The 27228-nt window shown below is 41.5% G+C and overlaps 2 protein-coding genes across 2 annotated transcripts; both read right to left on the minus strand.

Annotated features, from left to right (window-relative positions):
• Positions 1–3074: 3074 nt before the first annotated feature.
• Positions 3075–8333, minus strand: LOC133899991 (ETO1-like protein 1). Its single transcript, XM_062341054.1, has 5 exons — positions 7239–8333; positions 5373–7082; positions 4867–5158; positions 3942–4251; positions 3075–3615 (listed from the first exon to the last, which is right to left on the minus strand). The coding sequence occupies exons 1-5, from the start codon at positions 7364–7366 to the stop codon at positions 3395–3397; spliced, it is 2661 nt and encodes an 886-aa protein (XP_062197038.1). The 5' UTR covers positions 7367–8333; the 3' UTR covers positions 3075–3394.
• Positions 8334–21048: 12715 nt separating this feature from the next.
• LOC133900856 (uncharacterized) lies at positions 21049–26641 on the minus strand. Its single transcript, XM_062342114.1, has 7 exons — positions 26546–26641; positions 25218–25335; positions 24741–24889; positions 24494–24601; positions 24272–24391; positions 21590–21763; positions 21049–21471 (listed from the first exon to the last, which is right to left on the minus strand). Exons 1-7 carry the CDS (start codon positions 26615–26617, stop codon positions 21370–21372), a joined length of 843 nt encoding a protein of 280 aa, XP_062198098.1. The 5' UTR covers positions 26618–26641; the 3' UTR covers positions 21049–21369.
• Positions 26642–27228: the final 587 nt, after the last annotated feature.

Consider the following 27228-nt stretch of genomic DNA (forward strand, 5'->3'; position numbering starts at 1 on the left):
TAAATAAGTAATGAGCGAATAAACGGAATAGAAGGAACCAGCAGCAAGAATTTGTAGGTAAGAATTTCTAGTAGACAGTTCAAATATACTGGTATAAGTATGTTTATGTCTAATGAAAGATGTAAGAGATTAGTGTAATTCCATGCGCGTTGCTATGGGAATTAGAGTGTAATTTTAAATAAGTAACGAGCGAATAAATGGAATAGAAGGAACCAGCAGCAAGAATATGTAGGTAAGAATTTATAGTAGACAGTTCAAATATAGCAAATATACTGGTATAAGTATGTTTTAGTCCAATGAAAGATGTAAAGGATTAGTATGTAAAAATAATGTAGTATGAAGATGTTTTCCATTATAAATCCAGTAATACTATGTGTATGGCCAATTCAAATAGTTGTTTATAGTTTAGTGGTCAAATTTTCTTCTTCTTTTCTTAATACACATGCACATTATCATGGTTTGTAATTTTTTGGGTTGATGACAAGATTATACTGCTACTGTACCTTTGGAGATAACTTCAGCCAGTGGCGGAGCTTGACGAGGATTGCAGGGAGGCCAAGCTAAGCAAGAAGGTTGCAGGGGGCCAAATATGTATATGTTGGTTGCACGACCGACCGACAAGCATCGCACCTGAACAGAATAGCTAGAGAGCAAGGGGTCATAGCCACCTTTAGCCACAAGGAAGTTCCGCCCCTGACTTCAGCTACAATTTATAAAGTTTGAGCTAGTTCATAAAATGAATGGAACGAAATGAAATTTTTACATGTGCATGCACACATGACTTATCAAGACTGTTTATTTGTGTTGATTTTTTGCTAGAGAGATAGATAAAAAAATTATAAAATATGTGAAAAAATCAACTAATAGATAAGTAGTATATTTAAAAAATAAACAATCAAAATAGATCATACATACGTAAAAATATATAAAGTTGCATTTCCCTTAATGAGAAATAGGGCTTGACTTGCTAGTCGCAAGCTCGTGATGGGCCTAGCGATTGCAGCTACCAAGAACGAAAACATTGTGCTCGAGCCGGAAATGGCATTTGCTTCGTGCAAACACTGTTGACGTGTCCTGATGAAGGCCTGGTATTTCAGCCCCATTAGGTTTCTTAGTTCAAAAATTATGAAGGTAGAGTGATAGGAGAGCTTAACTATTGTAGTGTGTGGCACCTCCTTATAAAGTTTGTACGAATTGTTTTAGATAACAGAATAAAATAATCACAGCCTCTGTGTACTCCTCTGTATCCTTATATGCACGTAACCGTAGTAAGGGTCTGTTTGTTTGAGCTTCTGTTTTTGGCTTCTCTGAAAAGCTGTGTTTTTGGTTTTTCTGAAAAGTTATTTTTGAAAATAGGCTGTTGGTTTCTACAATAAATTTTTGGCTTCTCAGCACATAACTTTTCAAAAAAGCTACTCTCAACGAGCTTCTCAGCTTTTAGTTCATTTTCCTCAGAAGCAGCTTCTGATTTCTCCAGAAACCACTTCTCAGTAAACCCGTTTATTCTGACTTCTAGCTTCTAGACTTCTGACAGAAGCAGAAGCCAGAAGCAGCTGAAAAACAAACAGACCCTAAGTTTTATTTTTGTCTGCTCATGATGGTTCATAAGAATCACTTGTAAATAGATGGCGGTACACGTATATAATTATAAAGTAGTATTGTCAATTTTAACTATTTTAGATGGTCAAAATAAGTTACTTAATGTTAAAAAAAATAGCCTACTACATGTGCACCACCTTAGCTAAAGTAGCTTCGCCACAAGTTTGCACGAGAGTTGTACGTCAAGTGTTTATCTTATGTTCCCAAAATTAAATAATGGGATCGTACAAACTACAAGGCTTTCGATTTCAGGGCCTTTGGCTAAGTTTCAGCTTGAACCTTTTGTGCTCGAGAAGCCGATGCTAAGTTTCAGCCTATCACCATAAGCTATTTTTAGATTATCCTAATCATTTTTTCTTTATTTCATTTTTTTTCGTTCACATTTCCTTTATTTTTATCCATCTACAACAGCTTTACTTTGAAGGAAATTATGAAGGGAGAGGAGAGATAATATTGTCCTGAAGTGAATGACCATAAGAATCCCTTCGTAACGAAAACCGTAAAGAAAAAAAACATTAGAGCACCGAAAAAAATGAAAATTTCATCGTGAAAAGATTCTGATCCTAAAAAAACCCGTTAAAAATAGTCTTCTCCTCACTTCGTTTTCATTCCATGCTCACCGATAGCCGCCACCACCCGTGAAGGACTCAACAAATTCACATCGTTTTCTCTAATGTGCCTCTCAATGGAAGCTTGCCACTGAAAACCCGTCACAAAAACTGGATGCGGCCGCTGCTCCGTGACGTTTTCTTGACAATTGTCGATCGGCAGTTCGCACAAAAGGGTAAAATAGAAGGCCAAACTTTTTGTCATTTCTGCCTGGATGGTTACAACCTATCACCTAACTAGCCCAGATTTCTCGTTTATAAATGACGATGGCCGCGTTGGAGATCTTGTTGATAGGACATGGGATCGTATTTGTTGAGATTGTTAGGCAGCAAACCAACGAAGATGTAAAAAGATTTAAACAAAGATAAGAGGCATTCAGCCGGCCAGACCGAAATAATGTAAAAATAAAATTGTCAAAGGATTTGGATCCAGATCCCCTATGATGTATGCATCAGGAGATAATCATCGCCTTTGATGCTTGAGTCAAATCAGAGCAGTTAAGGTCAACTTTAACAGAGATAGTATCTGTATTTTTTACTTCCTGCTATAGTAAAATATCTCTCCACTGGATACTCCAAATGTACTTTTTCACAGCTACAGTAATACACCCGGGACGGAGGGGACGGCAAATTTGCTACCTACTGTAGCATGTCTCATCACTGTACACTGAGTATGCACGTGGGTTCAGGAGAGGAGGAAAGTAATAAAATATCAAAAATATGATGTCTGTTGGAGATGAAAAAATAAAAAATACTGTAATAGTGTTAGAAAATACTGTAATAGTGTTATAGAATGTAGATTTTTTTGAGTTTCTGTTAGCCTTAATCAACAACCAAGGAGCATGTATGCACATGTGCAATCAGGGATCAGCAAGCTGCCAAGGTCTGACAATTTTGTGCCGACAAAAGCTTCCATTCTTTTCCCATTACATTTACACATGAGATAGTCAAAACTTTTTGGAACATGAGCTGGTACATTAGGAGGCTTAATCACAGATTGACAATAATTTACTAAAAGGGGACTATGATGAACAACATATCTAATTGAGAACACAAGAAATGGGGTTGGTTTTGAAGGGGGGGCCTAAATGGCTTCTCTATCCTTACATTGTTCTGCTGTGTATGGTACAAAACATACACTGGTATGGTTGGTTGGCTACGAGAACTCCTGTATGTACACCATGGGCTCAGGGTTCCTGGCTGTTCACCCGGTGGTGAAGCTCGAGCATCTCCTGGTGGTTGGGGTCCACGGAGAGGGCTGCGCGGCAGTCCCGGAGGGCGCAAGAGATGTTGCCGATGTGCTCATGGAAGGCAGCACGCAGGTGAAGCAGGTTGAGGTCCGCCTTGAAGGTGATCGCCTTTGTCAGCTCCGTGATGGCCTCTTTCTCCTTGTGGTTGTCCATCAGCACTGGGTACCAAATCAGCTAATTCATGGACTGAATGAAATATATTATGGTTGTTACACCTACTGATCACATTGGACATAGAACACATTGACTTCTTACCAGCTTATGTTAGGAACTAGGGCAGTTGGTTAGTTGAAGTAGCACAAAACACTGGGAGTTGGGCACAGATGAGCTACATCTATTAACAAATAAAACTACTGTATCCAGAATTTTATATCCCAAGTTTCAATCTGCATTGAAACTGGTGGTCTATAATCGTGTCACAGCTTAGGTTTGTCATACCAAAATTATAATGAACTGGATGTGCCATGCAGGAAGCAGCGCTTACCAGCAGCACGGTATCTGTAGGGGTAGACTCGCAGAGGATCAAGTTTGGTGACCATCTGCAAATCCGCTTTTGTTAGCTCCCGGTCACAGTATTCTGATCTCTTCTCGTATGCTGATGCATTGTTCCTGGCCTTCTCTATTAGCTTGGTCATTTCATCATATGCACCAGTTCTGTTGTTCCTGAGGAAATGAACCCTTGCAAGGCCTTGATGCGCTCTAGTGTGGCCAATCTTTAGGGCATTGATGTAGCATTCAGCTGCCAGGTCTAGCTTCCCGCAATCCACATAAACACTCCCAAGGTTGTTCAGAGCCTACAACATGTTCAATAATTGTGCATAAGATGCAGTTATGACCCCTTTCTGAACATCTCAAGCAGTTAAGATGAAAACAAAAATTATGCATTTCTTTCAGTTAGAAATTGAAAGGGACAGATGTTATCGGATGTTCTAACTCAATAAACAGGACAATCACACTTAGGAAATTAAATCACCATTGGAGCGTAAGCCCAGTTGATGATCATTTGCCATGTTAGGAGCACCAGGACAACCATTTTTAATGTTGAGAGTGCCGTTCAATACTAAATGCACCAATGAATAGGACATCTTAACTTCCTAACAAAAGTATGCCAACACCTGGCAAATGAACAAGTGCATATGTGAAGTGCGAAAGCAATAGAAAGAATTCGAGACCACTCAACAAACAAAGGCAACAAATTTCCACTCCATATTATCCCAAGACAGCGTTGTGATGAAACCCTCAGCAAATTTTATGAGTTGCAATTATATTCCTATTTTTGGTACAAGACCTCTTAGATCTCTACATTTGCAACATGTCATGGCAAAAACAGGACCAGAGCTCCTTATCATGCACGATCTGTTTGGCTAGGTAGAATTGAGAAAAAAGATGTTGGGGAGAAAGAACCATACCTGACCCTTCCGGAGTCTATCTGAGGGACACCGTAATGCATCTTCTAGAAGTGATACAACTGTAGCTGAGGTAGAAGGATCGAGACTCGAATCGGCCAAGGCATAAGCTTTTAGAAAGAATGCCTCAAATGACCTCTGTATTGTAATGGATGCTTCCGCTTTCTGCAATCCTTCCTCGCAGTGACCAGTATCATACAATATCCATCCTTCATAAACAAGTCGTTCATGATCACTTGCCGCATGCTCACGAGCGAGCTGCAAGCTGCGCATCGCAGCCTCAGGACAATTTAATCTGGTAAAAAAAATGAAATTGTATTAATCCTAACGCCCCAGATACTGCTGCCAAAAAATAAGGCCATGCTTTACGTTACCACACGAGGCATGTGCAAACATTCTAATCAGCCAACCATGTGCAGTAGCAATAGTATGACAATTATTGACCGACTCTATTGTACTGAATTGTGCTAACTATTATTCTGTGAAATAACATAAACTAATTCAGTTACCTGAGAAGCAGCAAAGATTGCCTAAAGTACAAAACCCCTTTAGCAGCATCTGACTCCAGCATTTGATATATGACAGAGAGGGATCCTATATCATCCACAGATGACCACCGATCATAAAGCTGCATCCAACAGTCAGCAGTTGTCCACTGCTCTACATTCTCCAGCACAAGCATACGCAGCTGCTTGGCAGACACCCGGCCACCAATCATACGATAATCTGGATCAAGCGTGAGGATTGCCTGCACATCACATAAGGCAGCTCTATAATCCTCAAGAGCAAGGTAGCAACAGAACCTTAGTTCTAAACATTCCAACACCACCTTGAATCCCAGGATCCTGTTGATCTCCATCAGTGCAGCTTCTACACTTTGCCTTTTCATCAAAGATGCAGCTCGAAACATATACGGATATGTAAGAGTAGGGTCCAACTCAGTAGCCTTCTTAAGATTTTCTAACTTGCTATCACCATCCAAATATAATGCTCTCTCTTGATACATCCATCCAAGAGGCCACCGAGATGACATCACGGAGTCTAGCAACTTGAGAGCAAAATGCTTATTACCCCTCAGAGAGGCCAATCTAGCCAAACCAACTACCGAATAGAGATGACCAGCAGAAAAGGCAGCATTGAACAGGTGCTCAGCTTCAGCATAATCTTTCCTTAGCAATCTCGTGCATGCAAGCTGATGTAAGGCCAACTGCTTCTGTCTAGAATCTGATGCTGACTCCACCAACTTTTCCAAGAAACTTACAGTGACATCCGATGTCGTGTTGATGCTCATGGAGACTTCACTAAGAAGGCAATATAGGGAGAAAGATGCATTGCCAACCATTGTCAATCTCTGCTGCTTATTTGCACAGGAGAATATCCTAACCACTTGTTCATCATTCAAGCATTCTGGAAGTTCATTCAAGAGCACTTGTAAGCATGAAGCAGCAAGGATGGAACAGTCCAGCTCAAGAGCACATTCCATGAAGTCTATAGCATCTTGCCTTGAACAGACAAAAGAAGCAAGCTTTCGCTCACAGGCGTCCTTGAGGCCCTTGCAGCAAAACTTATTGGCAAAATCAAGCATTTCCAAAATAGCATCTGCTGACAAATATGGTAGTCTTCCTGACAGGCTGAATTTACTGATCGCCCTCATGCAAATAGGGGAGATGCCATTTCGAGACATGTCAATGACCTCAAGATATGATTCCCTAAATCCGCCATTAAGCATCGCATACAGTGGAGTTGACAAAGCTGCAAGCTTCCGCCGATCACATGCAATCATATCATCTCTTATCTGGAAATGAACCACTGCAGAGCCCCGGAATTCATCAGACCCATCATCATAGCTCATTTCATGTGATTCTGTGGAGACCTGCGACACGAAATCCAGTAGCCTGAACTCCTGAGAACACTTGCCGCACGAGCTGAGAAGGTCGGATATCGCCTCCTCCCCTTTCTTCTCGTACTTCAGCCACGCCCCAAAGATCACCTTCTCATGTATCGTGCTCGCCTTCTCCCACGCGGACTGGAGGCTCCTCCGTGACAGCTTGGCCTCCCCGAGGCCACCGAAGACCTGAAATTGGAGCAGGTACAGGCAGGACTTCTCATCCGGAGAGCAAGACTCCAGCTCCTCATGTATCTGAGCCAGTATATCAACATAGTCCACGGGCTTGAAGTGCGGAAGAACAGCCGGTTCTGGCATCTTCATCAGAGACTCTCTGCATCACAGACATCAGGAGAGAAAAGAGATGAAAATCAGCCGATTTTTCACAGAAAAAAAAACATCAGAACCTAAAAGATTGAATCTTGAGCAACACAATTCAGCCAGAACAAGCACATCCTGTGAAATCAAGCTAGAAATCAGGAACGCTTACATGGAGGAGCCGCCAGCATGACCGGAGAACTTGGAGAGCTTCCCTCTCTCGAGGGGCAGCCATGAGTGGGGCGCGGAGTGGAGCTTGGTCTCCTTGCAGGTCGACTCGGAGAAGAAGAGCTTCCTCATGGCACATACCACGGTAAATCAGCACCCTCTATCTCTCCCCCTCCAAACCACTCAAATCTCTCCCATCCAGGCGCCCGAATCAACCCCAATAGCCAAGAAACACCACGAATCAACCCCCGACACCTGCGGCGGCGGGGACAACGGCGCCGGCGGCGAGATTTGGAACCCAAGAACTCAAGAATTCCGCGGTGGAGCGCCGGAAAGGCGGCGCCTTTCGAGCTCCGGGAGCAGGAAACCCAACCCCAACCACCGGGTAGGCAGGCGCCGCACCAATCTGCAGCGAGAGAGAGAGAGAGAGAGATAGGGAGAGAAACCCAAAGGCGCGGCCTTTAATGGCAGGAGCCAACCGGGCGGCTTGGCGTCGGAGCAAGAAGCCAAGAACAACTAACCACTCCCCCTGCCCCGAGCTCTCTCTCCTCCCACCCCAACCACACCTCGCAACCAAATCCAACCCAACCCGGAGTACGGAAAAAGGGCAGGCGACCCCCTACTCGAGCGAATCCACCGGCACGGGCTCGAGCAAAGCGAAAATCCCCAAGATTTGGTCGCGTTGCCTCGCTTTCGCTGGAGCGGCGGGAGCAGGATGACGGAGGGAAGGGGGAAGGAAGAGGAGCAGGCGTGCGCAGGCGGGCGCGGAGCCCCAAGATGCAGCTTTCGAATGGAATTCTTGGGAATCCAAAGCTCCGACGAGGCAGGCAGCCTTGCCAACGAACGCTTTTGTGCAGCTGCTGTGAATTGTGATCCCCCTCTTTCTCTCTCTCTAGTCTCGCTCTCCTTTTGGTGAGGAAAGAAGGGAAAGAGGCTGTCCTTTATCTACCTCCCTCTCTCTCTTTTGTGAAGGAAGCAGGGTGGAGAGAGAAGGACAGGACGATGCCGCAAACGATGCAAGGTGACCGGCGGATAGAGAGAGAGACGAAGAAACTACTGCGAGTTAATTATGCGGTTAATCGCTTAAAAACCCATTTGGTAGGGCCTGCTCGCCCGCCCGCGTTCTTGCGGGATGTGCGATGGCGTCGCGCGTCCACTGTGGCTGTGCGCGCGTGTGGTCCAGCCTCCTCTCCAATGGCGTTTGCTTGCGATGCAACGGATCTCTCTGTTTTTTTTTTTCATTCGCCTTTTGGGTTTTACCTGGCGACGACGCACGGGCCGCGGCGCGCGTGTGAATTGGCGACGGAGACGGCGAGTTGGCGATTGCGTGGTGGCGGCGGCGGTGGCGGACTTCGCTCGTGCGTGCCTGCGGAGGGGTGGAATTGCGTGGGCGGGATGGGAATTTACGGCCAACGTACAGATTTGGTTGCGCGATTATTTCAACAGCTACATAATCGATCAGCATGAGTGAATCCGAAGAAAATTTAGAAACTGTACTTGCAAGTCCAACAGCCTACTGCCTCCATTTCACAATAAGCTCACGATATTTTAGAAACTCTACTTTTAAATTCTTTTGAATAGACAACGCCATTGAAGAACGGTGCTTTAAAAAAATGTACAGATGTTGTGAATGACAAGTGTATGTTGCACGTGACGATAACTCTACGCAACTCAAGCAAGGACTTAGGCGGTTAGGCCCCGCTTGGTTCAGATTTTGTCTTTGGCTACTCAGAAATAGAAATCTAAATCAAATAGTTTGTTTTTGGAAATAGTTTTTAAAGCAAAAACTGTTGTTATTATTGGAAGTCAAAAATTGATTTGGATGAGGTTTTGTAGCTTTTCAGAGATGATGTTCTAAGTAGTATTACATATATTATACATTTTATCCATATAATCAATTCAAAACAGTTTTTTCTATAAACAGTTTTTCAACAGTAACTTTAAAAAAAAGTCTCGATCTAACCAAACAAACTCTTAGTTCTTTCTTCTACAGAAGGAATTGGCTTTGTTAATTCTGTATTTTATAACTTACGAGGTTGGGAGAAAAAACTGAATGACTAAGTATATGAAAATAGTAAAATGACGTACGGAAAAAAAAAACTTGACAGGCATCTACAAAACAAAAAAGACGATTTTGTCTCGAGAGTTCATACGCCTAAATTACGCTGGAGGTATAATTATTTCAACTTTCAACACATAGACTTTTGACTTTCAAGCTTTGCTAGGATGGGTGTTGTTTCCACGCGATATTTTTAATTATTCATGCACAGGGACATGGAAACAAATCGATTAATCTATCAATACAACTAGGGCTAGGGAACTAATTAAGTAGTGCCATGAAAATATAATATTGCATAGCATCCTTTCTTAGTCTGAACACCCTCTTGCATAATATTTATTTCTTGGTGTCTAGTGACATCATGCATGTGCACGAATTCTCTTTTTCCAGAGCAATAAATAAAGTGCCGCCGCGCCCGGGCCGACGTTGCATCGATGAGAACGTGCAACTACGGACTACCACACTTGATGTATCACTTCATTTCTGATCATTAATTTATAAGATATTTTCTACATGCAATTTCTCTATATTCAATCTTTATGGCTATGACATTAATTTCTTATAGGTGGAGAGACTAGTCAGCAATGGGCTCCCCTTTAGTGAGTCATCACATAGAAATTGTTTTTTTTTTAAGAACATGTCCTTTTTCTAAGTCTCCACAGAGGCTATTTGATAGGGAATATAAGGTGTATGGAGTTTGAACTCCGATGGGCTTAGTTTTACTGAACGATCTTACCACTAGACACTATATCCCTCAGCAGAAATTGTTTATTTTACCTTTTTTGTTTCTCCATTAGACATAATCATCCGTATCCAATCACTCTCACCCCCTTCATCCCATTCCCTCCCATGGAGGTTACATCTAATACTAGGATTCGCTGGGAGGGCAAACCAGCTGCTTTAAGGCAGACGTCAAGGAGGCACGCAACAATGGCTCGTTTCGGTGGTTGGGTGCCTCCAAGGCCTGCTACACTTCAGGGTGAAGCACACACACATAGCCAAAAGAAACAATAAAACACCAAAAAGTCAAAAAAAAAAACCGACTCACAACCTGAGGGCATGCCAAGAACCTCCTCCCTACATTTGAACCAGACCAGCTACAAAGCAATTGACATGTACAGGCTATGGTGACACCACAATCCTATCAATAGTTCATAACCAACATGTCCTCTCTATGTTCATCAAATAATTGTCTAGCTGTGAAATTCAATGGAAAAACAGACCTATTTCAACACAAATTGATCCCTTGTACCTTCGAAGAAAATTGATTCTCAAACCCTAAACCTGATTCAATTATACATCCATCCCTTACCTACCCATCTATGTCGTTGAAAGCCACAGGCGGCACCGAGATCTTCAATCCATTTCCTCTTCACAAAATGGCATCCCTCTTCCCCTATCCCACATCATTCATCCATATATTCTTGCGCTTTGCCCTTGCAACACGAGAGAGGCGTGAGCAAAATAGTGCTCTTGTAACAACAATAGGCTAGACAGGGGAGGGAGAGGTAAAAAGGATTTTCTTGTCTATGCAGTAGCCATCTAAAAATTCTAATGAGTCATTGCTAATATGGCACGAACACGTAACATGTCATGTCAGTTTAGGGACAACTTTAACCTAACAAACAAATTTAAGGGGTCAGTTTTGTACTTTAGGATGAAACCAACCCTACATGCAAAATTGAGGAACAAGTTTTGGCTATACCGCTTTTTCTGTATAAACGGTGTTAAGAATATATCAAGTGCATAATGCTACAACAAATCAAGCGCGTGTAGTCCACATCTGATGCGAACTGAAGCTTGTGTTGCTTCAATCAATGTACTCTGGCAGTAGGATCTGACTAAGACTCTGTTTGGTAACGCTTCGTGGAGTGATTTCACGTGGGAATCAGCTCCCGCGCTATCAAACATTTTGCCTGGGAGCAGATTCCGTGTGGGAATCACTTCACGATTTGTATTGTGAGGTGGGAGCTAAAAAAATCTAGTTTTCACCTGATTCCCAGCTGATTCTTCTCGATTTTAACATAATATTCTCTCAGAAATCACTTCCACCACTAACATACCAAACGATTTTACAAATAGAATCACTTCCACTACAAAATCACTTCCATCTACTTCCACCACAGAATCACTCTCATCATAAAATCAGAGCTCTACCAAACAGCCCTAAATTCACATCTAATTCTGATAATATCTGATTTTATTAACACCAAGTTTTACTCTCTCTCTCTCTCTCTCCAAGTCTCAATCTTCTTTGGTTTCAAAGTCAAACTTGGTCCTACCAACGCTGCCACACATGGTCAGAGGTAAAGGGTCTGAACTCTAAAGAATAGCCGCACTAGCGGCAGCCCACCGTACGTCACTCTCCATCTACTACTTTTAGTACACTTCTAGTTGAGAAAACAGAAGGCCACATGGGGAAAACTGTATTTCAAACAGAATACAATCTCAAGAGTGCAAAGTTGCATTTAAAAAGCGAAAGGGGATTCTTTTTTCTCAAAAACGAAAAAAAAAGCAACCTTTGTAAAAATATACTTGTTTGTAGAAATTAAACCTCGTAAGATACTTATAGAGTTACGCATATACATATACAAATAAACTCAGCTGGTTTGTCCCACATATGATTATACTGTAGTCATCTACTCTTAACTAGCTTATAGTTAGAACATATCATCTATATTTATATAAAATATACAAGTTATAGCAAATCCGAATGATCTCTATCATCCACTCAAATTGATCCTATAGCTACCGTACAAAATTGGATCCGTTATTCCTTCTAAAAATGCTTTTAATCTCTCCACCTATAAATAAAAAAAAATAACATGATTGTGCTATCTTTTTAGCAACCACGCAAGTGTGTTTTTGAAAAGTTCAATATTTGTTATATCCTAAATCAATTCTATATATGTGAAATACGTATACAGTTACTAGCGCATATGAAGGATTAACCTTCCGGTTTGTTTTATGAACTCTTGTTTTTTTTCTAGTGAATGGATATTTTTTCCCCTATAGGCATTGAACAGGGGTAGGGAAACCAGGCGGATATAACGGCTAATCACTAGTGTGCGATGGGGACACATCACTCAGGTTAGGTGCGTTGCGAGCCCTACCCTACGCCCTGTGGGCTACTCCTGACCCGACCCGGACCCGGACTGCATGTACCGTGTTTACGAGGGAGTGAAGCAGCAGCAACTGCTGATTAATTAACTAGTTAAATGTCCGTACATTAAAAAATATATAAATATGTAATGAAATAATATCAAATATAAATTAAAGGTACGTAGATATGGATGTCACGTAGAAAAACGATTCTGTAGTTTGATTTTATATGAAATTCAAAAGGAGAAGAAAATTATCTGCTAATTTTTCTTCTAATTTCTTTATTTATTTTTATTAGTAAAATAGGTTATATATTCGTAGCCGGTAATGAAACGAGAATGGATAGGAAAATAGATAAGTTATTTAAATTTTAAGAATTTTTATTAGATGAGAGAAAAGTAAAGAAAAATATGAGATGAGAAGAGTAGCGATTAATTAAGATCGTGTGACGATGACATGGTGCTGCTAATTGCGTTGGGTCTGGTCCATCCGGTGACCAAAGCCAAACCTAAGTAAGCCGGCAGATTAGGACAGTGACAGCTTAAACTATGAGAGCAAGTGAGCGGCTAGCGCCTGACAGCGTACGTGATTTTGGGGCTCACCACCACCACCACCATCACCAAATCGTGCTTGCTGATGTAACAAGGTCGAGTTTCAGTTCGGAGAGTTCATTCTAGGCGTACACGAGGGGTTGGATTAATTTGGACTATTTGGCTTAATATAAACGATTTTGTTTTCAAGAATATTGTTGCGGCTTCCTCGTAGGCCTGGTTTGTTTTTTTTATTTTGATTATGAATTTTAGTCTAAAAATAAAAACAAAAATAAAAACAAATGGTTCTAATTTAAAACCTGATTCTCACCATCTACATGACAAGTTATACTATAAAATTCTGTAATCTATAATCTAGTGAGAATAAATTTCTTAATAGAATCCATAATGTAACAAGTCATAGCAAAAACAAATAGAACCATAAGCTATGGTCTCCAATATAATTTCTTTCGTGTGGCGGTAGATGGTGCTAGCGAAGGATAATAAACCATGATGGTCGGAGATGATGGTGTCCAAGATCAAGAATCAACTTAAGCTGTGCTCCAATTGCGGTTAAACCTTTGTGGCTCGATCTTTGTTTGTCAGTTTCATGGTTTTTAATCCCCTTTTGACATATGACAACGTAGGTTTATGCAGTAGAAGTGTTTTGATAGAGTTGATTTATATCTTTGAACGACTGGGTGCTTGTACCAAATTGTGTAAGCTGGTATTCTGAGTATTTTACTCTTTTTTGTTTTCTATAAAAACAGAGTCATAAAGTCTTTAGTCTAATGGTTCTGCGTCTATGCGTAGTTGCTATTCATATTGTGCACATTTCTAGTTACAACCCGAAATACTGTGAGTTATAACTTGTTATGCGCACTGCGCATATCCCTCAGTTACAACCTGAAACACTATAAGTTATAATTTGTTAGGTAGATCAGTTACAACTTCACGTCTAGAAATGCATAATTGCAACACGAGAAACTAACACTGTGAGTTACAACTTGTTAAGTAGATCAGTTACAACTTCACGTCCATAAATATATAATTGCAACACGAGAAACTAACACTGTGAGTTACAACTTGTTATTCACACTGCGTACATCCCCAGTTATAACCTGAAACACTGTGAGTTACAATTTGTGAATGTGTGAAAACATAAACTACAGTGAGCATACTTACAGAATATACATACAGTGTGTGTATATATATATGCAAACAGTGTAGATGGTAAACTTGATTACCCGGTGATTTGTAACCAGGAACAAGTAATTTTGGAAATCACTTGGTACTTTGTTTCGTGGTTCAAACCGCTCGCATAATAGTTTAAAGCATTTGAAAACAGCAATGATCGTGAACATCTTGCAAATACTTTATGCGAGCAACACTTGAAGAAGTTGACCTACCAAAGGTATAGGTTATATGCTAGCTGACCCTACACTGTGATATATATTACATCTATCATTGACCCCACACGTGTGATATATATTACATCTATCACTGACACCTACCGCATCAGTGGGGGGGCGAAGTGGTTGGATGATCAACCAGTTTAATCGAGTTTGGCAATGGCAGGTGTACTAGCTAGACGTCCATGTCAGCTTGAAATTTTAGTTTTTTTTTTTTGTGTGTGTGTGTGTGTGTGTGGGGAGGTTGTAGTTGGGGCATGGCCGACCAACGGCTCCGGTCCAAATCAAGCCAGATAGAACTCGACAAAGAAGACAATCATACGTTAGCAACAGTCATTAGCCTGATATAACCGTGGTTAGTTTAGGTACCATGAAAACAACATGATCAATTTTTTGGTTTATAAATGTACGATGTTTTGGACATCGATACGATTTAGGATACAAAATTTTGGCTGTTACTCCTTCCGTTCAAAAATAATATATATATTTCTTTCGCTCGATCTTCGAAGCTAGATTTTAATTAAGATTTTTTATAAAATATATCATTTATAGCTACAAAATTTATATAGTGAAATTATTTTAAATTATAAATTTAGTTGTATAATTTTTAGACACTAAATATTCTTATAATTTGATTAAATGCTAGTCAAAGTATATAAAATTTTATTTTTCTATAAAATACACAAAGTATATCTACTGTTTCTGAACGGATGCAGTACCTTCTTATAAAATAGATAATAAAAAGTGTAAAAATATTATATTGTGAAAAAAGTATACGACAAATCCAATAAAACTCATACGACGAATTTAAATGTTCTGTTTAAATCAGTGGCCAAAGTTCTAGTCTTCGAGATGTTTGCCTGCACGCTCTCTCTACGCCGTCATATATTTACTAACAGATGGAGTACTAGAGACGGATCATGCATATTTTTGCTATGTCGGAGGTGCTTTGCATATTTTTTACTCCTAAAGCAGTAAAGCCTACTTTTTGGGTGTGCAAAACCTTCGGTAGTTTGAGTGCACCGGGAATGTGTTTTTGCTCCCTAAAGCAAGCAGGTGCGTACTTCGACCGGCCTAGCAAAGAATGTTCCCTTATTGTGCTGTGTCCCAGTTGTATAACTGCATATGTACTTAGTGGCGGACGCAGACTTGGTGGGTAGGGAGTTTTCTTTCTCCTCCATTTCCACTTTTTTTTTTCTCATTGTTCCTCCTTGTCCTTCACCTCTAATTTATATTGAAGTTTCAATCAATAGCGAACGGATAAGGAGCCCAGTGGCAAAGCTTCAGTAGTAGAGCCGAGCCCGTCAGGGTTCGATCCCTAACGTCGTATCCTGTATTAACCTCTAATGAAGGCTCCAGATAAAAAAGATCCGGTGTTAAAAAAAAAGTTTCAACTGATAGAGAGGATAGAGCTCCGGTCTCCCTTAGGTCCGCCCATGTATGTAATAGATCATCTCTGACTTCTTTTTTCTTCAAGTTTTCATTCACCCTTGGCAATCGGCATGTATGCAATGGTAAAGCAACAAGAAGTAAGAACTCTACGGAATGTGTAACGAGAGTGTGTTGGGGATTCAAATCCTCTAGCATGCATGTATCACTACAATGCAACTCACGATTGAGGATTGAAGTCTGTCGGCAAAAAGGCAAAATGAGGGTGAACTCTCTGTCGCCAAACCATCAAGAACCAAGTGTGTCGTGTTTAAGTACATGTAAATTTTGTGTATCCATTAGCTTATGCTTTTTATAGAAATAAGATTGACGACTAAAAGGGATGAATAGGTGTCTCAATAAATTTCTTGTGAAATTGATGATCTTCTCCTATTTAAATCATTCAACGCGAAAGAAAAACCCAATAAGATGACTCTCTCTATGGAAGTAGGTGCAGTGATAGCGTCTCTCGGGAACTCGACTACCAGTCACTCTAGGCTCTCTCACAGGTGCCCTCGTCTTAGACTATGGAGCTCTCTTGGGTGTGTGTTTCTTCTTTGTAGGTTGAGGTGCAGGCTTGTTCTTTTCTGGCATGGATTGTAAGGTATTGATCTTGCCTTTCTCTGACTCTAGGGTAGTGGGTGGGGTAAATACAGTCTTGCTAGAATTGGTGTAAGCAACTCTCTCAAAGCCCAAACTTAAAGCTAATCCAACCTTATCAGCACACATCTTGGTCTTAGCCAAAATCAAATTCATTTTGCCCTTGCCTTCTGATCATTTCTCCACAAGAGAAATGAAATACTCATTCTCAGTCATGGGCTTTTTAACTTGCCATCTAACTCAGTTGAACTTGTCTTAAAGGATAATGCAGGTGGGATACTTAGACTGCACATCCGTAGAACTCTCAACACTCTCCAATCTAGACTCTAACTCCTTTATGCGCTTGTCTTTCACTTCATCATCCTTTGAAAGCAAAGAACAATTTTTACAAGCGTCTAAGAGAGTAGGTCTAAACTCCTCCTTAAGGAGCTTCTTCTCGACAGTCTCAAGCTGATTGACGACTTGAGCATGCACAGTTTGAAGCTCGACAAGCTCATTTATGACAATCAAACAACTCTCATAATCCTTATCCTCGACCTTGGCTCTAGACCTAAGCAACTCAAGCTTAGAAAAAACAAACTTATAATTAGGTCTAAGCTCCTTCAACTCATGCGTAACTTTCTTAACTAATCTATCCTGGCTAACGAGAACATTATTCAAGGTATCGACTTGGATGGAAAGCTGATCGTACAAAGGTAATATATCGGAAGGATCAAGCTCAGTGTAGATATCGTTGTTGTCATCTGCCATGAAGCAGAGGCCGGTGAAGTCCATGGCCCTTTTCATATTCTTCACTTACAATGCCTCCTCCTCGCTTGATGAGGTGTCAATGTTGTTGGGAGCTACCACGAATATCCTAGAAGTCACCTTGACTGCCTTCTTGGTCATCTTCTCGCGGTTCTTTTTGAAGAAGAGCTTCTTATTCTTTTCCTCGTGCTTGTTATAGTCGTGGTTGCTGGCCTCCCTCTTCTTGAGTTTGGGGCAGTCCGCCTTGAAGTGAGTGGTATCACCACACTCAAAACAAGTACGGGAGCCCCCTCTCCTCTGGTCTCCTATTGTTGTAGAATCAGGTGAACTTCTTCCCGATAAGAGAAGATCTTCATCATCCAGTTCATCCACCTGCTCCTTTGTGATAGAAACCAAATAAGACAAAGCAAAACCACTCAGTGAGGTGTTAGCACAAGAAAAGCTAATTCCAGTCTTATTGACACCATTTGGTCCAGAAACCAACGCCATGTTCTGAGATATGGGATTTTCAAGGCCAATCTGAGCCGTCTTGGCTATCTTGGTGGACTTGATCTTACTGAAGAGTTCATCACAAGTAAATGTATCATAATTTGATGACTCTTCAATGCTTGAGATCTTCATTTTCCATATGCTAAGGTCAAGAGCATAGAGAAGTATGATCGTCCTCTCATGGTCAGGTAGGGCAAAACACCAATGAATTTAAGGTTGTTCATAATTCTATCAAAATAAGCAAACATAGCATCCAAAGATTCACCAGACCCTTTCATAAATATTTGGTATTCTTGGTTGTAAGTGCTTTGACATCTGGATTTAATCTGATTAGTGCCCTCATGAAAAACACTAAGAGTCGACTAAATCTCGCAAGTAGTACGGATGTGCTGAACTCTGTCAAATTCATTACGACTCAGGCTAGTGAATAATATATTATGAGCCTTGTTGTTAGCCTCATATTATTCAATATGGGCCGGAGAAGAATGATCAACAGAAATCACATAGTTAAAGTCCACAATCTCCTATATTGTACTTCCTTTGCTTTGGAGATAAGTCTCTATGTAAACCTTTTAGTACGAAAAATCTCGACCATCGAAGAATAGAATTTTTTTCACTTTTCTCTATTGTCGCCTACGGATCACAAAGTCTCGAAAAATCTCGACCACAAAGAACAAGTGATCAAACCGGTTCTGATACCAATTGTAGGAACATGATTGATGATTAGAGGGAGGTGAATAGGTACCTCAACAAATTTCTTGCGAAATCGATGACCTTCTCCTATTTGAATCACCCAACGTACCTTAAAACTCAAACGGAAGCAAAAACAAAGAGAAGTTTTAATAAGAGAAAATCAAGGCAACACGACTCCATAGATGGTATATGAACTATATGTTCCATTTAAAATCAATCTATACGTCTTAGTACTCGAAAGATCATAACTTGTAAAGAAACAAAAAAAGATGAATAGCGAGTAACAAAACTCTCCAAGTTAATTGTTTAGAGGCAAGAAAATTCAAGACCCTATATATAAGCATGTGTATGAGAATTTTATGTCTCTAGTAATGAGAAGAATGACCTCATAAGGTGTTGAAATTTCAGACAAAAAACCAAAACGAAAATAAAATCCAGAAACCGAAAAACTTACAAACTTACAAAGGAACCAATAGAGTTAAACTAGAAGGAGGTGAGCACAATAACATGAAGAAAAATAAACTTCATTATGACAGAGGTCAGCCTTATTTTAGATAGATTAAAAAAAATCTCACAAAATTCTCACCTAATGCATAGGCTAAGCACTCCTCTTTCTCTCCTCTAATACTCTAGCATAAGGCTCTCATATGGATACCACAAGAGGCTCAAAATGGCTGATTCACGATCTCCCATAGCACTACCTCTCTATTTATAAGCTTAGGAAAGTTGACTCCTAAGTTTTCTAGCTTTTTTTCTAAAATACTCATCTCTTGTAATACACTCCTACATCCCACCGATGATATTTTGGTCCATTTTTTTCTCGATTTATCAGACGGCCACGTCGTGTTCATGACTTAGTTTCGTCTCGATGCAAGCTTCGCGATGATGCCACATACTTCTTCAGTCCTCCCACAGTTTTAAGGCCAAAACGCGAAACCCTAGCACATTCTCAAAGCGTGACTCCTCACTTGCTTATACCTTAAGCAAGTGCTCCGATATCAACGTGTGTACTTCGTCTTGCGATCCAAACCGCCAACAAGTCTCTCCTGCTCCCGATCCCTCGGGTCGTCTTGTCACTTGCACCGATATCCTCTTCGTTTGATTTTGTCATACTGTCTCCATCCATCTTTCATGCTTTGCTTGACCTCTACATGTTCAGCTAGGATTACTATTGACTCCGCCTGACCTCCTTGATTGTCTGTTACCAAGCACTCCGTTTGGCCCTGATCATTCTATCGTCGACCGTCAAGTTGCATATATCATCTGTACATCATGAGGCAAACAAACATATCTCTAATTATAATTCCAATTAATCCATAATCAATATGCTCAAATAAAACTCTAAATCAATTCAAATCACATTAAAGCTCATGCAAAACCGAAGATTATCAAATCAAATAAATATCGATATCAATCACTCCTCACAAATAAATCAATACATATTTCATCTTGATTTCTCACTTTTAAAGTCAATTGACCGGTGCATACGACTTAAAAATATCAGACTAGATCGAGATATTGGAGGTGGAGGCGTCTGACGAGACAAATAGAGCTTATTTCGTACCTCGTTTTCAGCGGTGCCATGACCCATTGCACAACAATGGAGGGAGTCAGTCATGAAGAATATATCCAGTGCTCTACATGCTATGCCATTTTCATAAAAAGTGCAGCTGACCACATTTAATTAATTTCTATTTCATTATCCGGATTAAGCACCCTAAAAACAATACTTGGATTGAGAACCAAACCTTGGTTTGAATGGTTATGAAAGTTATTGTACCCTATATTCATCATAGACCAAACCACATGTTTGCTTTCTATATGTCTCATTAACACAATTTTTTTTCTGTCAACAGTAAGATGTTCATGATAACTTCGTTAATCTTCAAACTTCATATATCTGATTCTTAATAGACGTTTTGTAAGTACGTATGTGTAGTTGTATGAATGTGTGCATGTATATCTTCGTGTTGTATTAATGTTTTTAAAAAAACATACTTGGATTAAGCAGGTACGAACGAGATATTTAGCATTTTGTATTGTACTGGCCACCTGCTTAATTTCAATTTAGATACCACACCCTGCTTGATCACGTACACGCATGCATGATCCGGTTGATCAGCTCACGCACGAGCACGACAGGGTTAGGTTTGCGTACGTGCGACAGAAATGCTGTCGTGCCAGGCTCCCCGAGCACCGATCACTTCTGTCACGTCCGTGCTGGAGCAGATATCCAGCCACTGAGACGCATATTTTAATTGGAGTTAGTACAACCAAACTGCAAATTTTTAATCGTTTTCAACAATATCCCTGTCGATTTTGAGCGTATTCAAGCCGTGTTCTGGTAACAAGATTCCAAGCCTGCTTGTTGATTGCCTGTGTCGTGTGAGTAACCACTAATCATGCTTGGGCTAGTGGTGACTTGCCTGTCTAAATTTTGCCCGATGCCGATATGAAATGATATCTTGTGAACCATAGCAACCTAACTGTCGCGAAATAAAAACAAAAAAAAAGATGGAATTGGCGAAAAGAATGATGCTTCTGGTGTATTTTGAGTGAGGAAGAACCTTTATGATGATCCGAAGAAAGGGAGTCCAAAACAATGCTCCTTGCAGGGTCTTGCTTACAAGTCTTGCTTCTACAAACTCATCCATGCCTTTTCTGCTTCCACAATCAAGTGGTAAATTCAAGCTGCATTGCTTCAACATTGCCGAATTACAAAGCCTGGGCAATATGATAGATTGACAAAGAAGCTTGCGGTCACTGGAAATCCTATATTAATAACATATCCCAAGTTTGTCAAGATTCATCTTATTGCGAATCCTAGAAGCAATGCAAGGGTGCCCCATTTGCTTTCTAGTTTGATACAGTAGATCTGACAGAACTTTTCAGGTCACTGAAATGACCAGCTCATGTAAAAACACCATTTGGAGAAGAGAGAAAAAATTGATGTTCAAGCTATTGTCGTCCACCAGCACAGAAAACTGGCAGGCATGTAGCTTCAGGGGATCAAACATTAAAAGCCCAGTTACTAGTTGCTACAAAACAGTGGTCTCAGACTAGAATCCCTCCTTGCTAGCGGTTGATGGGGTTGTGCATCCGCTCAGCAATTCTATTGATAGCGGCTTGAGTCATTACAAGGGTGTCATGCTGGAGGATACTGTAAACGTTGAGGCCCTGCATTTCAGGATATTCAAACATCAGCACAATGCTACTTGATCCAAAATGACCTGCCCAGCAAACTACACTTCTTTTGATTACTCAAACACTAAAGTACTGAAATTCAGAAACTTACAATGGCCGGAAGGACATTCACATAGTGAAGGTTTTGAGTGGCCAGCTTTAGCTTCGTATCAATATCACCTCCATCCACCAATAAAACCTTCTTTGTATCATCCATCTGGCTAATGTATTGCACAATGTTTTTCGTCTTGTGGCTAGGGACTTGTAAGTCCTCAAAGACCAAGAGCTATACAAAAACATAGACAAGTAAATTCTAGTGCATACAGTTTAATAGCATGGAACAGAATCTATAGGAGCCACACCAGAAAACATTGCATAAAACAAACATGTATTGTCATATTGTTCAATTTATTTCAGTTAACTTTCAGGAAGGCGGGGCAACAATGTCAGTTCATAGTAAAATCTGGCAACTAAAATTCGACCTTTTGTGAAAACATGATCCTTGATGGGAATATCATTAAGTTGACCATCTAGGAAGACATCGTGTTCATATATAACTGCAAAGCCTAAAAATGCTACAAGGACAATAGGACACAGGGCAGCATGTAAAACGGTGTTAATCAACACTACGACTAGCTCATATTTCTTACTCCATTTGGTCCAAAATAAGTGTCGTTTTGGGTTGTGTGCAGTCAACTGTTTCAAACTTTAGCTATAGATACTTGAAAATGACATGGATAGAGTTGTCTCAAAAAATACTTTCATAATAGTACACTTTTGCTATATTTTATCAATATATTACAATAAAAAGTAGTAGTCAAAATTATATTTGAGGACCGTATCGATGTCCAAAACGACACTTATTTCGGACTGGAGGGAGTAGATAACTAGGCATGTGGTTAGCCACTTAGCCTCCCATCCTAAAGAGGGTCTAGAAAGTCAAGATATAGCAAAACAAAACAGTTCTTCAGGTATGTCATTGTTAGGGTAAACACCCGCCGAGATGATAGCCAGACGGTGTCGACTGCTAGGGGAGGGATTAGACTATAGATTTGAGAGACTTAGAACTATAGGAAAGACATAGGAGAAGGGGACTAGGAACTAAGTTGATTTCTCTTGCTTGCTTGCTTGATTGATTGATTAATTGCGGCTGGTGTCGTGTATATATAGCCGACTAGCCAGACAGAGTCCTAATTCAAATCCAACTCTAACTCTTATCTGATTTAAACTACAAACTTATCTCTAACAACCAATCTAACTAATCTTATCTGATCGCTTGCTACAGTACCGAGCGTGAACAGTAATTCCAGCACATAACAACTTCACCCCTCCTTGCAATGGTGGCCATGGTTGTTGCCCCTGAAATCCCCATGTTGACGAATGGTTGTAGGGTCGACATCCCTTCACGTGAGAGCGCCAAGTCCCTTGTTTGGAGCAGCAGCAGCCATGTTGTGGTCGACGTCGACGGTGATCACTGGTTGCAACGTGGTTGCAGTGCTGGCGGCACCGTTGCTGCCACTTAGGCATAATGTCTAACACATGGCAAATGACTCAGTGTCAATGATGGTGTCCGCTCTCAACGCAATCGTAGCAGTGGCATCAACCGTGGCGGTGATGGTGGAGTGCGTACAGGGCAGCTGTCGTGTCGCTCGAGGCCTCCATGGACACCGAGGTCTCCGCCGATGAAGGAGCTGCTGCACTGGATGACATGCCAATTTGCAGTGCAGCCAGCTAACTCGTAGTATCTAGCAAACGCTTGTCGATGGCAGTTACCTGTTGTGCTAATTTGCCAAGCTGCTTCAGCATGCCAGCCACCAACTTGGTTAAAGCTTTGATGACCTAAGAGCTAGCGCCCTTGCTAGATGTTAGGGAATCACACAGGTGATCTTCTGCGGCCGCTGGCAAGGTTATTGTCTAGGAAGGTGCTAGTGTTGGTTGCATGTGCTGGATGTCTAATCGGCAACAGTTGTTGTAGATACAACGCCCGTGGAGTGTGTCGTGAGATCGATCTACGTCGTGTGTTGATTGGAACCGGACAAGCGCTTCCACATGTGTTGCCACCACAAACAACTACACCTCCTTAGCGCCATATGGGTCGAAGACCTAGTGAAGCACCTCCTCGGTCACCGGGTATAGCAAGTAGCTAATCCTGACGCAAAGAACACTGGATTTGGAACTTGACATCTTTGATACCAAATGTTAGGGTAAACACCCGCTGAGAGGATAGACAGGCAGCGTCGACTGTTAGAGGAGAGATTAGGCTATAGATTGAGGACACTTAGAACTATAGGAAAGATATAGGAGAAGGGGATTAGGAACTAGATTGATTTTTCTTGCTTGCCTGATTGATTGATTAATCACGGCTAGCGCCGTGTATATATAGCCGGCCAGCCAGCCTATAGAGTCCTAATTCAAATCCAACTTATCTCTAATCTTACCTCTAATTCTTATCTGATTTAAACTAGTACCTTATCTCTGACAACCAATCTAACTAATCTTAGCTTATCACGAGCTACAGTACCACACGGAAACTGTACCGCGCGTGAACAGTAATTCCAGCACCTAACAGTCATGGTGTCATGTACATAGAACATCTTGTGCAATATTAAGTCTTGGGTAGTTTTAACCCAAAAAAAAAGCATGTTTCATCCCAAAGCATACAACTATACCATGATAAAATGTACCAAATTGCCTGACTATAATAATTTCGTAGACATAATACAGTTATTAACCACACATGAGCTCGTGAGCACAACAGAGCATGTATATATTGATTTAGTTAGGTAGCAAATACCTTCCCCTCAGCAGTTCGAGCAGACAAGGCTATCTTAAGTCCCAGCCGTCGTACTTTCTTTTGCAGCTTGATTGCATGGCTTCGTGGTTTAGGCCCATGCATGGTTGCGCCACCACGAAACTGTTACAGACTTAGTTTAGTTGACTGAACTCCAAATCGGATGGGATGTCTCTAACAACCACCTCTGTAAGACTGATGCATCATTCAGTTATCGTAACTAACCTGAGGACCACGCAACGTTCCATGCCGTGCTCTTCCAGTTCCTTTTTGCTTGTATGGCTTTCTTCCTGTGCCACTGACTTCACTGATAGTTTTAGTTGAGTGTGTCCCCTGTAAAGACAAAGGTGCGTCCAATTTATCAGAACAAGGAATTGTTATTTCGCCAAGATGCTATACAGTATATCAACATGAACCGAGATTCAAAAGTCGCGGCCAAATAAAAAGACAATGAGAGATCCTACGGATGCACCTGCTGTCTTTTAGCAAGCTGCCACCTTACTACTCGGTGAACAATATCCTTCCTGATTGGAACATCAAAAACATCACCATCCAAAACCATGAAGCCCTTGTCCTCATTATGGAAGTTTGTCACCCTTGCTACCAGGTCTTCATACTGCCCTGCAATATTACAATATATCAGATCAATCAAAATTCAGCATATTCCAAGTAAAAAAACAGCATATTCAGAAATCCAATAATTTTCCATCAGCCAATTAAGACACAGCTGTAATACTTCAGAAGTGAAGTCAAGTTCTATTCGTGTCAAATTTTGTCAGATTAAATAAACAGCTATAAAAGCTTTAGTTAACTAAATAAGATAGGAAGTCATTTAATAGACCAATATGAGATAAAAAGAAATGAGAAGATTAGTTTCGAGAGAAATGGCATTAAGATGGTGCCAACTTGATCAATAAGGGGAGAAAGTAATGGAATATTAGAAAGGTACCGAGCTCCCGGTCTGGTGTCCAAACAGTCTTGCTTGATAGAAGTTCTGGTGGAATTAGCACTTCGTTTGCCGGAGCCAAAAGAGTAGAATACCCATTGAAACAGAGAGCTGGCAAATTCTGCAAATAGTTACAACAGATGGCAATGCTACAATCACGTGCAATCAAACATACCAAAGTACATTTTCAAACGGAGATACAGAAAATTGACTTTTTAACAGATGATTAGATGTAATCAGCTAAATCTAGGGTAACATCAAGAGAAATCTCTATGTTGAAATATTGACACCCCAAACTGATAAACAAGACGCATATAATCAATGCTAGCCTCCAAGATACATCTAGTTGAGAAACACAATAAATCAACTATTGTCAACAAAAATATCAGAAATGAAAAGAAAAATGCTCCAGAAGATTGGAGCACATCATTGATATGGTGTTTGCAGCGCATATATTGGCCAGTGTCGAGCAAAAGTTTGAGGGATTAAGAAGACCACCTACCATCACTTGTAAGCCAAGGTCAATTCAGATGCAAAAAATTGACAATACCCCAGCATGTGAAACCCCTTGTCCAGTTGTCCCTAAACCAACTATAAGCCCTTGATGAGCAGTAAATGAATGCAGCCAAAGGTAAACAGGCAGAACGCACAGCACCAGCAGCATTGAGGACAAGATGAACGGACCAAAGCAATTGGGACAAGACCCAACTGAATCAACATCCACAACCTAACAGAAAAAGCAGCTGGATGTTTATCACCCAAGGTAGATACATACATGGAGTCGTCAATATTCACAGGCCACAAATGTTTTAATTGGATTGTCCTCACTACTTAGGATTCTGTTCTACGCACCACTTAAACCATTCCTAAGCCAACAACACTTCTTACTCCGTACCATTGGTTGCTGAAAATTAGCAGATTATGCACTTCCCAAGCACGCAACTTTCGAACAAAGCAATGATTCAGCATGTCAACCAGCATAGACTCCTACAAAACTAAATCCTGTAGCAATCGAACGAGCAGCTACGCGCATTCCCATCCCTCCAAGCGGCCACGCATCCAAACGCAAGAGAAACAGTTCCTAAACCCCTTTCCCAAAACAGCCAACGGAATCAGCTCGTGGCACAGCAGCAGCAGCATCCCGCCGCGGCGTCGGGCCCCCAATCCCTTCCTTGGTCCTAAGCCGCCCGAAAACCCTACCGAGACGGCAACAGAACGCAGCCTACGGCGTTGGAAGGGGCGGGCGGGAGGCACGGACCGCAAAGCCGCCGGCATCCGGAGCCGGCGGGGGTGGGGGTAGGAGGAGGAGGAAGAGAAGGGTTCGGTCGGACCTTCGAAAGGCGCGGGCCGGCGTCGGCCGCCACGCGGCGGAGGATCGCGGCGGCGCGTGCGAGGGCCCGCATCAGCCGGCGTGGGGGGGGGGGGGGGGCGGGAGCGCGGGGGCGGCGGCCGGGGGAATCGTAAGCGAAGCGAGGCGGCGGAGGCGGAAGGGAGCGGAGCCACCGGTCTGCCTGGGCTCCTGTTCGCGTGCTGGGCGGGCCGAGAGCCCGTGCGGGGAACGAAGGGCTGGCTTACGCGTGAGCCCGCCTGTTTCTGGGCCTTTCCGGCCGCCGAACTCGACATCTATCTAGGGGAGTTTTTATATTTTTATATTTTTTATATTAAATATTTAAATAAATAGGTTCATGTGGCAAGATTTAAAAAAGTCTATCGTCCTCTGAAAAAGCTTACTATCCTCTTAGAGGGCGGATAGGGCCTACCCCGCGCTCGCCACTCTTACCGCCCTTTGAGAGGGCGTTTAGCCCCTTATCGCCCTCTCAAGGAGCGGTTAGAGATTGCCCCCGCCCGCCCTACACCACTATATAATGGCTAAAATTTATGAAAACTCCTAATTTTAATCTGGAAAACAAGAAAAGAAGAGTAGAGGAGAGGAGATGAGGGAGATAAGAGAAAAGGAGAGGAGAGGAGAGGAAAGGGAGATAGCGCGACGAAGCTCTATTGTTCTGGATATGCG

The sequence above is a fragment of the Phragmites australis genome, chromosome 19 (assembly GCF_958298935.1).
Source record: "Phragmites australis chromosome 19, lpPhrAust1.1, whole genome shotgun sequence".
Taxonomy (NCBI): Eukaryota; Viridiplantae; Streptophyta; class Magnoliopsida; order Poales; family Poaceae; genus Phragmites; species Phragmites australis.

Excerpts from the sequence above, each read along its gene's own strand:
- LOC133900856 (XM_062342114.1), bottom strand. The coding sequence starts at position 26,617 with ATGCGGGCCCTCGCACGCGCCGCCGCGATCCTCCGCCGCGTGGCGGCC. Across the intron at positions 24,392-24,493 it reads GAACGTTGCGTGGTCCTCAG|TTTCGTGGTGGCGCAACCAT; the intron begins GTTAGTTACGAT and ends AGTCTGTAACAG. Across the intron at positions 21,472-21,589 it reads TGAATGTCCTTCCGGCCATT|GGCCTCAACGTTTACAGTAT; the intron begins GTAAGTTTCTGA and ends CCTGAAATGCAG.
- LOC133899991 (XM_062341054.1), bottom strand. The coding sequence starts at position 7,366 with ATGAGGAAGCTCTTCTTCTCCGAGTCGACCTGCAAGGAGACCAAGCTC. Across the intron at positions 7,083-7,238 it reads CATGCTGGCGGCTCCTCCAT|AGAGTCTCTGATGAAGATGC; the intron begins GTAAGCGTTCCT and ends TCTGTGATGCAG. Across the intron at positions 3,616-3,941 it reads CTACAGATACCGTGCTGCTG|TGCTGATGGACAACCACAAG; the intron begins GTAAGCGCTGCT and ends TTTGGTACCCAG.